This window comes from Odontomachus brunneus, unplaced genomic scaffold, assembly GCF_010583005.1.
Source record: "Odontomachus brunneus isolate Ranch 3 - 2012 unplaced genomic scaffold, Obru_v1 Obru_scaffold_028, whole genome shotgun sequence".
In the NCBI taxonomy this organism is placed as follows: Eukaryota; Metazoa; Arthropoda; class Insecta; order Hymenoptera; family Formicidae; genus Odontomachus; species Odontomachus brunneus.
This window is the reverse complement of record NW_022639478.1, coordinates 2,127,123-2,140,056: the sequence shown is the minus strand read 5'-3', so window position 1 is coordinate 2,140,056 and position 12,934 is coordinate 2,127,123. Positions and strand designations below refer to the sequence as shown.

At 29.8% G+C, this 12,934-nt stretch overlaps 1 protein-coding gene across 5 annotated transcripts in view; it reads left to right on the top strand.

Moving 5' to 3' along the window:
- The window catches only part of LOC116842917 (elongation of very long chain fatty acids protein AAEL008004-like), a 114,543-nt gene that overhangs the window by 78,300 nt on the left and 23,309 nt on the right, over nucleotides 1-12,934 (top strand). For all 5 annotated transcript variants that reach the window (XM_032812784.1, XM_032812783.1, XM_032812785.1 and 2 more), the window contains one exon: nucleotides 4,741-4,931. In XM_032812784.1, coding sequence (XP_032668675.1) covers nucleotides 4,741-4,931 — 191 coding nt within the window. The remainder of the gene's footprint in view (nucleotides 1-4,740; nucleotides 4,932-12,934) is intronic.

Here is a 12,934-nt window from a genome sequence, read left to right as displayed (position 1 = left end):
TATATATATATATATATATATATATATATATATATATATATATGTTTATATCTATATGTATAAATATCTATATCTATATATATGTTTTATGTCTATATCTATATATCTATATATGTTTGTTAAAAAAGACCACATTGGAGAGAATCGCGATCATTTTAAATTACCACTGAAGAGGTTAAGATAGAGAGAAAAGTTTAGTTGATTAAATTTAAACGTATCAAATTGCATTTCACTTGAAGGAAACAGAATTTCTGGTTTTTACAACCAAATTAACTTCATAAAAACAAGAAATTTTGTATTTTACTTTAATTAAAAATTGATTAAATGAATTCATTTGTGCAACAATTTCTTTGCGTATAATGAAGAATAATGCAACGCGATCGGCACAACTGCCTGCCATTTCCCAGAAGCGTAATGATTACTCCGTTTTTTACAACTCTCATAGATGCGCATATATTATTATATATTATAACATTATTACAATGTTTATTATTCGAGGTAAATACTACTAAATTTAGTAGTAAAAAACTAAATTTTTTTTTCATATTAACATTAGAAGAACATTATCGAGCAATCTAAATTGCAATCAGAGATACATGAGATACATTAATATAGAACGTTTATTTTTCTGATATTTCCTTGGATGTATAGTGGATTTGTGTAGGTTTATCAGATTCAACAAATATTTTCTGCGCGTAATCAATAAATCATTTTCTCCTATAGCGCCAAATTATTATTACTAAAATATTGCTATATCTTAGTAAACTAAATTCTTTCTGCGTAGGTGAACGGTTAAGCTCCAATAATCATTTTGTGGTATTCGAAGTCTTGAATTATTTTTTGATAAAATGTCAGCTCTTAAATGTCAGCTATGGCTAAATAAAAAATATATAAGGGAAAGTGGGGTGATATGACGCAGCGGAAAATATGACGCAATATCTAGATTTTCGTTATAGAACGGAATGATAAGGACGGCGCCTTAGTCCTCATATTAATATGGTATGATAGCTAGACATTGAGAGATTATTATATCTAATTGTTATATTTGGATCTTAGATTTTGGGTCAGTTACAATTTTTTTTGTCAATATATCACACTATAAGAGTCAGGAAATTTCGTTGGGTCAAAATTGCTAAAAATTGCTAAAAATCTCATAGCAATAGTGTTCCATCTGTTAATCGTAAATTGCATTATAACAGAAGAAAGTAGATAGAAAGGAGATTATATTAGAGCGGCGGCTTTAGTCCAAGATATCTTATCTTTTAGCTAAGTGCATGCGTCCTTTCTCTTTGACAAATGGGAGATATGACGTTTTTCGTATAAGAATGATGTGACGCACCTCTAATTATAAAAGTGTTATGAGAGAAATAGTACATGCCATTTTTCACAATTAATAAAAAGGAAAACAAACAGTCCTATTTCAATTGTTCCCAATTGTTACTTCGGGAAATGCCGATTAACGCGACCGCTGTTACCGACATAGCGGCGCGCAAGAAGTTGGCGCTACGCGACGCGGTATCAACGCATGCGAGAGTGCGCGTGCATACTAGGTACTAAAAGCAATTAATTTTTTTATAAAATAATAAATATCATATTTATTATTATTTTATATATTATTATTAGTTTTTTAACAAAAAAATACGTATGTTATACGATATAAACATGCAATTTCTTATTTAATGCGTCATATCTCCCAGCCTCAAACGTCACATCACGCTCTTAGATAGGTAATATGCTACAAAAATAATATTTTTATTTCTTTAACTTTTTCATATGCCTGTGGTTTGGAATTTAACTTCATATTATTTATTGAAACTACATATTATAAGGATATTAGATACGGTATTCGTTTTTTTTTATTATTCGTTTACTATGATTTACTTCACTTTTTCGAATTGTGCGTCATATCACTCCATTTTTCCTTAAGTATTAAAATGATGCACCTCATCAAATGGAAGAAAATGGCTAAAAAAGAATTAAAATCTATTTTGCATATTTTCAACACCGTCTACTCTATAGCGAATATTCCAAATTATTAATGTTAAATAACTTTTGAACTAGAGGTATGCAAACGAAAATCTATTTACTAAGGCGGGTTAAATTAATTTTTCTGGAAGTTGAGGAACTAGTGTGAAGTTGACCCTCCTAAATTTGTTTTGAATGACTTTTAAACGAGAGGTGTGCAAACGAAAATACGAAGTGTACATACAGACATGTGTAAACAATGTGCAAACGAATGATGTATAGAAAGTTGTTTCTTCCAACAGTTGCGGGACTAACTTCATATTGGTGCTTCTGGCGGTTCATATAAGCATTTTATTTGAATAAGGTTAATTAGGTTTTGGTTAATTCTGCTAGTTATAATAAAATTAATCGGCGATTAAGTTAATCAGAATTTGGTAAAAGTCACTCTTAATTAATAGATATTATTAGTATTTATAATCCATATTACTTTACTGATAAAGACTTTCATTTCTCTTCTTTCTTTATTGCACATATTTCTTATACGTCTCCTAACATAGTCATTTATTTCGACAGAATACATATTTTTGGACCATTTTTTTCCAAGTGGTTAAGCGCATAATTTTGATACTTATATACTTTTAATCTATTCATAAATAGAGCTACAATTTTATTAAAAAAAAAATTTTTAATTCCGAAAATGGAACAAACTTGGTTGTACTTTTCCTCTATCAAAGAACAACACGTAAATACTATTAAAACGTTAGCTTGAGATGATAAAATGTTTCTATTATGATAAATAATGGAATAATACTAATTTAATCACAAGTCAATCTTAAATTAAAAATGTACATTAATGTTCGAATTTAAGATTTATTGGTCATGATGACATTACTATTATCTTTAGCAACATAATTAAGAATTCTTTAAGTACCCTTATAGAAATATCATACTAAGAATCATTGATAATTACTTATTATCCAGTATTTTTAATACTGAAAATAAGTAATTATCAATGATTCTTAGTATGATATTTCTATAAGGGTTTAATACTGGTTTTTGTGTTGCGTGTACTCTTAAATGTAAAAACTTTGTTGCTTATTCAAAGATTCTTATTCGCTCGTCGGAAAATTTATGCATCAGGATGGAAATAAATTCGTTCTAATCGTCTCGGTGACTTTGCGGTTTTATTATTCAGGTAGGGAAAAAGCGGAAAAAGAAATATTTTCTTCGAAGTGTGGGATTTAGTCAATTATCTTTATTCGTCCTTGCCAATTCGGCGAAGCGCGCCTAATCGATCCGACGAAGGGATCTTAAAAAATAAAAGCGAAAAAAATTGACACGCGTAGCAAGAACCAAGTAGGATGACTGAACCCTCGAAGGACAAGAATGACGCGCAATGAAAAAAGAAAGATACATAATGGAAGTGAAAGAAGCCGGGAACATGCGTGCCGGAGTCCTTCGGGGCAATGCGCGCGTTCGCTCTCAAGGTCGAAACGTCTGATTTTTACCGCCATTAGATCAAGGTCATTGTGTATCGCACTAGTTACATACAAAACAGAGAGAGAGACGAATGATATTGCGAATGCGACCGTTGTTAGCACGAGCACATTGTTACATACGCACGCGAATGTATTAATTGCGCTTTGAAGCGTTACGATCGCGACGCGTGCGCGATTGTTAAACGAGACAATTGCAACATTTCCGGCAACGACTTCTGCGAAAGTATATTTTGACTTTCACGACTTCAATGCCTACTTATAAATGGATATGATATATATTTATTTTTCTAGCTCTTGATTTTTTATCTCTCATTGACTTTTTATCTTCTCATTAAAGAGTTACGAGACCCTAACAGTAATAAAAATTAGGTAAAATTTAGGGGGTTGTAAAAAGTTGTAAATTAATAAGAGTATTAATTTTATATATATATATATATATATATCTATTGATAATATTTTGATATAAAAAATTAGATTGTATGGTCACTGGTTTATTGCAATTCTGAAAAGAATCATGCTTCAATTGTAACCGTCCTAGTCTCGAGTGTCTCGACAAGAGTGATTTGAAATCAGTATCAATGCATTTGCTTTACTCATTAGTTATAGTTATCGGTGTGCGAAGTAGATTTTGAAAAAAATAATATTTCGCAAAATGAGAGTTATGAAAAATTAAATTTAACCTTTTCACTGAAAAATTTGAGCTTCTGAAATAAATAAATAAAAATGGTTTTGAAATTTGCGGAAAACCTCCATGAAAACCGATAACTATAATTCTAATGAATAAAAAAATCTGTAGATATTGATTTCCGATCACTGTTGAGACCCTCTAAAATAGTTACTTTAAACATAATTCTTTTGCAGAACATAATTGAAATAAATATAATGGTGTTAATATTCATCATAAAATCTAATTTTGTATACCATTATAGATATTGTTAATAGACATACATAATAAAATATTCATATTTTTATTAATTTACAAGTTTATACAACTCAGCAAATTTTATCCAATTTTTGCTCCTGTCAGGGTTTTGTAATCCTTAAATGGTCATTCCGTTGAAAAGATTTATATTTTTTTTTTTTTTCGTACATGTACGAAAAACGTATTTTTTCTCATGCATTTATGATCAAATTATTGTATTTTGTGCTACATAATTTATAGTAGTTGAAGGATATATCAATTGAATAAAGGGGTGCCGCATCGCGAATCTTGCGATCTTCATCAAGAAAAGATGAAAGTATACAACGTTGCTCTCAAATTGACGTTCTTTTACAGATACGAGGACGACTAATTGGCTGTTGATGAGCTCGCCCTTCCCCACATTATTTATCTGCCTCATGTATGTGTTCCTCGTGAAATTACTGGGACCAAAACTGATGGAGAACCGGAAACCATTTCAGCTTAGAAACAGTCTGATAATTTACAATCTGTTCCAAGTGATCTTCTCCACGTGGCTATTTTACGAGGTGAGAATCCTATTGCTCTCATGGCGTGAGTCGTTGAGAGTGTCGTGAATTAGACACTCGACTGAATTTATCCAACAAAACGAGTTTTTTAGGAGGTATATAAGCCGAATCCATTCCTGATTTGTTACAGTCAGATTTTGACTTTTAGTATTTTCTTCCGTTCACAGACATTCCTCACAATTATTTAACATTTATTGAATTATGGAAATATCTAGCACCGAGAAAAAAGTTTAGTTGAATTAACCTGACAATGAACGAATTAAATATTTTTATAGTTGAAGAAAATAGCCAAAATATACTTTCATGATTATCATTATCAAAATTATACTGTCATTTGTATTCAGTGATGCAAAAAACGTAAGATTACATATATAATTTACATTAAACTTTTTAAGTCAACATCCAAACATTTTTAGGTCCATTTTATCCATTTTATTAAAAGTTGTATTCCGTTAGATTTTTTTGTTACATTTTACGTGACACATTATTTTGAGTAAATTTTGATCATTTGTTTTATTTCCTATTTAATTTGTTATTTCCTATCTAATTTCTAATTTGTTATTCTATGTAATAAATATGAATGCCACATAAAAACTACTCATAGGAGACGCAACCTTTACAAATAAAGTTGCTGTCAAATTTACGTATACCTGTTTATCTGTGGGAAAATTTCTTGCTTTTATGAATCTAATTCGATTATGAACCAGAAATTTCGTTTCCTTTAATTTGCTTGGTTTATTGTCAGGTTAACTCCAAACATTTTTCTCTATACGGAAATAATCACAAGGAGAATCACTTCGATTTCGTTTCAATTTTTATTATCCGATTACTTTCGGTACAGCATTCGAGTCGCGGAGAATTTCATTTTGCAATAGACTTTTGATTCTCTCAGCATAAAGTAAATTTCGACTTTCTTTAATTAGTCGATTCGCACATGCTCCACGGATTTTTTTTGCTCTTTGGTGTCTTCATCTTTTACGGCTTACTGCGAAGATTCGTTGTCGGCTTTCGAAATCATCATCGGGACACCAAGTCACGATTGGTTTGTTTGTCGATAGCCGCGACACGGTTGAAAACGGATGATAATAGTCTTATAGGGTACGGCACACTACTTACGGTTGCGCGAGCTGATGATTCCGCGATCTTTTCGTGCTTGCCGGCAGCCACTGGAACGCGAAGCAACCTCTGACGAAAACTTTCTATCTTAACAATCGCAACGATCAATTTCGTTGCCTGCAATGAGTACGTTTGTCAATGGTGCATTTCCTGGCTATATTTACGTGACCTGTAGCGCGAGAAAAGGAATAATCAACGTTAGTCTTTTATAAATCTTCGATTATCGGAGTTCATATATGTCCCGTCATAACGTAACGTTAATCTTTTCAGGATGTCTCTTATATTTTTTAAATACGAGATTTGTGACTGAATACATTTTTAATAATTTTTAATATTTTGCAATAATAAAATTCTACAGAGTAGAGGAGACCAGGGCTAGTTGGCTTTTTAGAAAACTTTTTAGTTTTCTATTTTTACAAATGAAACTGAGAAATTTATTAAAAAATATAGCTTATGGCCCGTATTAATAGTCATGTTTCTATTGAGATTCTTAGCTGAATCAATTCTTGAGATACAATATGGTTGAATAATTCTATCTTGAGTTCTGCTTCAAGAAGAGATCTTGAAGAATAAATCAAATAAAAAAGATCAGTTGATAATTTATTAAGTCATTTTGCGCTCTTCAATAGTCGATTACCGAGATTAGATCAGAAGCGCATATAACAATAGTCGCTATATCTCATCTTAAGAAGAGTTTTAAATCGCAGAAAATCTCGTATTGTCCGCACAATTCATAGACGGAAATTAAGAAAGATTTGTATGTATATAAAATGTATTTTTGATAATCATGAATTTAACAAGACACATAACAATTATGAAATTGTGCAGTCGTGACTTCGAAAGCTCTATGTGAAAGATGCAGAAGATCTTTTTAATTAATATGTTAATCATGAATTTGAAAAGCGGTATAGATTTCTTAAAGAAGTTGTAATGCATTTTATTTTACTGCAAATCGAAGAAGCATTACAGAAACTATCCAATCGTGATTTACTCGTTTATCTGTTTTACCAATATCGCAATTGATTTTATGTTTGCGTTTCTATGTGACTGCGTCCTTCTAGGTTAGTTTATTCACTGTGATATATATATATATATATATATATATATATATATTCAAACTTTATATGAAAAACTATTCTAATAAGATATTTTAACTATTATAATAATAATAGGAGAATATTATAATATAGATTACAAATATATTTTATTATAATATTTTTTCATATCTATTATAATATCTTTCATATCTATTATAATAAATAAATTAATTTGAAAGAATACAGTCGCATAGAAGCGCAAACACAAAGTCAATTGCAACATCCCAAAAACTAACAAACACATAAAAAATGAGATGTCAAGGAAAATATAATATAACTCTTCTCTGAGATTTAATATACATATGTATTAAGAACTGAGTCAGTAACACAATAAATACGGATGATAATAACAATATCTATACTCAAATAATTAGAAGCAGGCAACAAAGGAGAAACAATATTAACTACGATAAACTAGGTGTTGCAAACAATTCTGAAGAGAAACGCAAATCTTGGAAATAGTAACAAGGCTGCAGTCAGCAAAAAGAAATTGAAATGACTTCCTCTATAGAATAGCTGCCGGGAATGCTAATAGACTTGTCAGACAAGTTCATGAATTAGAAACATTTCTGTGTGCGGAATTATAAAATAGATGTTTATATATGTCAGAGATTCATTTCACTAGAGAAAATTACTTAAACTTAAAAGGATTTTAATACTATATTTTAATAGTAAATTATACTAAAAAAAAACTTACTATACTAAACTTACTATAAAATTTATTTTGATAACACAGTAAATATAATTATTGATGATAATTAAAGAAAACATTAAATGTTACGAAGAAATTAATTACGAAATTCTACAAATCTAAGCAACAGCTGTAAAAACTTTTTGTAAAACCAAGAACTTTATAATTACAGCAATATACTGCAATATAAAAACTTAAATATTCTTTATAACTTAAATATTCTTTAGTGAAAGCTGATTACTTGGAACTTCTTTAGATATTGGTGGAGGGAGATCACTTTATAATTAGAGAAGACTTCAACACTAAAAATAAATATCGGAGATGCCATTAAACTCACTGCCATTAAAGATAAACAGTTACATGAAGATAAGATCAGATAAGTCAAGTGATTGAGTATCAATCAACAAGTAAGCTAACATATAGGCTTACAGACAGAGATAAGATACCTGCCTTGATTGACTTCTTGACTTCTTAATGAAAAGGATTATAATAGAGGAGAATTTTTATTTATCATCCGATTATTTGTCTATTATTCTAACATTAAGCGATACTTCTATCATTAAAAAGCAAGCACTATCATTAATAAAAAAAAAAAGACTGATTAGATAGGTTTTAAAAGAGAATATATATCAAGAATCAAGCTAAATACGCCATTAAAAATAATGAACAGCTCGAAGCTTGAAGTGAAATAATTTGTCGTTGATTTGTAACAAGCGGCATGAAACAACACCCTAAAAAAGGAAGAAAATGGAGTGAACTTAAAAAAAAGATATAATAGTTATGAAGAGAAGGGCCCGTAAAAAATGGTAACAAGCAAAAGCGTCAGAAAACAAAAAGTAACTAAATACATTAAGTAGCGTGAAGGTTTGGAATATAAATTAGAAAGAAACTTGCCTAAACAATACAGCCATCTTTTAAAATCATATTCTTCTAATTAGAGTTGAACATAAAACATGTTCTGAGCTGAAAAACATAATGACCAGTGTTCTGCAAAGAAGCATTTTAGCTTCATTGTTATAGCTTCTTTTACGAAAGATATACTAAATATAGAAGAAGCTACCATTGCAATCTTTGCTGATGATATAGCCATTATAAAGAAAAGCAACAGCATTGAAGAAACGACATCCACACTTTAATTTGCTGTAGTCAAGATTATCAAATGGATCAAGATATGGCACATCAAACTTAATGAAGTGAAATCAACGCATGTAAATTATGCTAATAAAAGAATCAATCACCTATCGTGATTAACCAACTATTACTACACGGAAATAATGTAAAGCATCTAGGGATGACGCTGGGTGCAAAACTAAGAAAGAAGAAATATGTTAAAAAGAAAAGAAAACAACTTAATTTAAAATAAAATAATATATTTGTGTTATAATCAGAAAAGATATTCAGAAGTATTAATATCTAATAAACTCCTAATTTATAAGCAAGTGCTGAAACCAGTCTGAACTTATGGAATGCAGCTATGAAGAGATGCACTAAAAAAGAAAGTGATATTCTAGTAGTGATTCAATATTTTCAGGACAAAGTACTTGTTAACAAAGTATAATGCACCATGGTATATTAGAAATAAAAACACTCGCAATAACGAGATAGCTCCTGTTGAAGAGAAAATGTGGCGATTCACAAGAAGGCACGAGGAGAGACTCCACCAATATTATAACATTGAAATGCACCTTCTGGACAATGGTGAAATTCGATGGCTAAGAAAAGTGAAACCATTTGAATTAGTCTGAATAAATGGAATAAAAAACTGAGCATACACGTAAGAATAGCGTTTAAAAATTTCTTGGAGTATTTCGCAAGAAAGTATATCCATCACAAAACGAGAAGTAAATGATTAAAGACAAATTATTAAATGGATTTAATCCAGTTACAATTGTACAGTTTTCTTGACTATTAATAAAAAAAATTGCAACGTTGGTCAGATGGATAAACCACGATTGAATAGTTTCTGTAATACTTCTTCGATTTGCTGTAAAATAAGGTATATTACAATTTCTTTAGAAAATTTATAAAATTCGTTTTTTAAAAAATTTATAAAATTTGTTTTTTAAAATTCAGGATTAGTCCGCTAATCAGAGGGATATTTAATATTTTTTCCAGTGCTTTGAAACTCGCGGCAATTTCAAAATTGTCATATATGTCCCCAATTCATGATTCAATGATTAAATGTCGGGGAAAATTCCATACATATATCCTCTCTAAATAAAGACATGTAAGAGATTTAATTGTCGCTTTTCCGCGACGCTGATTGGTTCTCTCGCTTAGCTCACTTCATGTGGTCTGCGGCTTCATGTCGTTTGCGTCTGTCAAATTACCAGGCAAGTAGTTGTCATCGCGTTGGTTAGGTCATGAAAAAAAATATAGAAGAGATATGTCTCTCCTTGTCTCTCCCTGCCTCTCCTGTCTCTCTCCGTCTCTCCCCGTCTCTCTCTGTCTCTCCCCATCTCTCCCTGTCTCTCCCCATTTCTCCCGGTCTCTTCCCGTCTCTGCCCGTCTCTCCCTGTCTCTCCCCGTCTTTCTCTGTCTCTCCCTGTCTCTCCTTGTCTCTTCCTGTCTCTCCTTGTCTCTCCCTATAATTATTAATTAATTAAAGTATATTTTAATTTAATTTAATTTTTATTTAATTTTTAATTTACATTTTTTATTGTTTTTTATTAGCTATATGACGCGCGCATGTATAGTCAATAGAAAAAACATATAAGACATTGCACACGAAATGCATATATAGCATAGATGTACATGCATAGCATAAAATCATACTGGCCACAGAGTATCATGCTCTGCAAATCAATATAGCTACTTTATATTAAATGCTAATTGCTCCAGACGGTCTTATGCTGTGCATATGAATCTATACTATGCATATGTATTTTGCATGCGAAGATTCTGATTATATATTGTACATGCAACACGATTTTTGCATGAACATGTTTTGGCTTTATTTCTATCTCTTAGTAATGCGATAAATATCAACTATAGCACAGTATAACAAGTGAAATGAGAATATTGTCTTAACTTAATAATGTCTTACATGGATAATAAAACTTGTTTATTAAAATAATTCGTCCGTAAATCTACTTTTTTAAGAATTTTGTAAAGTTTTGATAATATGTTAATATAAACACGATCTATTCATATGTGCAATTAGAAGAAGATTGACCGAAATTGAAATAATCGAAATCAAAGTTAGCACTTTTTACGTATATCACAGATACGAAAACGGCTTTCGATAGTACGTTTTTTGTAGCAGTATCAACGCATATTAACGTTTACAGATGTCTAAATATTTACAAGTATTGCGTAGTCTTACGGTTTTAATGAAAAACAACACGATAATAAAAGAGACTTATAAAAATATATTATTATAAACGTACAAGACCTTTGATCATCTAGTTTTGAATGTATTGATACGTAAAGTATACGTAAAGTATACAATTTCTGATAGTGACTGAAGTATATGACAGCTAAGCTATGGAGATCTAGTAAAATTGTATAATTAAATTCCGGCTTAAACTACCGTGGGGTGTGAAGATGTATTCAAACCTGTTTGAACGTGATCTGAGATTTGTTTTGGAGAATATCTTGAAATTATTTTTAAGGAATATTTAGAAATATTTAGCAATAGGAATTAAAAAAGCTTAAGAGAAAAGTAAAGAATAATTGATACGGAAAGGATATTAGGAGAAAAGGACAGTGTGTCAAATAGTCATAAATATATTCGGGAAGGCTAAAGACATAATGACGAAATCACTAAATAAGAAGAAAAAAAGGTAAAATTGCGAGGGAAGATAGTCGAATGTGTAGTTTATGTCGCCTATTTTATAACAATCTGACAGTCTGAAAAATGCGACGTGGTTATAACGCAGACAGTCCCAGTTAAAACTATATAATATATTAATTATTAACTTTTTATAATATTGTCACAGACAAACTACTTTAAATAATTTATTTCTCAAATCGAAAAATTTATCTTGAAATCTTGAAAAATTTATCTTGATATTATTTGATACGCATTTAAAAATAGGTCTAAAAAATGACTATTAACACGGCCCTTTACTAGATACACATTTGATTATCTAAGTAGTCCTTAACAATATATAAAATTTGAGAACTGATATAAAGAATTACAGATATAATTGTTACAGATATAATTGTTATATTATAGATATAAGTAAAATAAAACAAAATAGCCAACGATTTATGTTACAAATATAAACTTTATGTTGTTGCAATTAAAAGAAATATCTTTTATGTGAAAAGGAAAAAAATACATCTTTAATTAAATTTAAAAAATTAGTTATAACTTCTTAATATTTAGTTTAATAATTAGTCGCTAGACTATAATCTTTATCATAGTCTCAGTAAATGATTTAAAATGGAATTATAAAGCTACCTTTCTATCTATGATGAATGATAATAATGCTCAGTTATAATTCAGTCATATCTAATTATTATAACACGTATGTTATTTAGCTTTGGCATTAGATGAGTCTACTTAGCCTGTTTCTTTATTTATTTCTCGTAAGAAAAACGCAAACTTATACAAATAAAGATTGAAATAATCGAAAATAAGCGATGTCAGTCTATATCAAGTAAAGGCTACATTTATTATCCATATCTACATCGAATAAAAAAAATATCCAAAAAATAGTAAATATTTATTTGATGAATATTAATAACATATATATTTACGTAAATCAATTTTTTATTTAAATATAACTTAATAAATTGCTTTTATAAAAAGTTAAAGTTTTTTAGGGTTTTCAAGTAAGAAAATGTATATTTTCTTACTTGAAAAATATTTTATATTAATATAAATAAATATATTAGTAATCACTGCGTGCGAATAAATATTTACTATTTTTTAGTGAGAATTTACATTTTGGCAAAAGCAGAAAATAGAAAGGCAAAATCCAATCAAAACTTGCGTTGATGATCAGATTGTAGTCAACAGTTTCTGCTTTTCTATTAGCGCGAATTCTGATTAGCTTCTGCCTTCCTATTTTCTGCTTTTCTACTAAGGTAAATTACCTAAATTCTCCCTTAAATATTTTTGCTTTCTCAGTGTAAATCAAATATCTTAG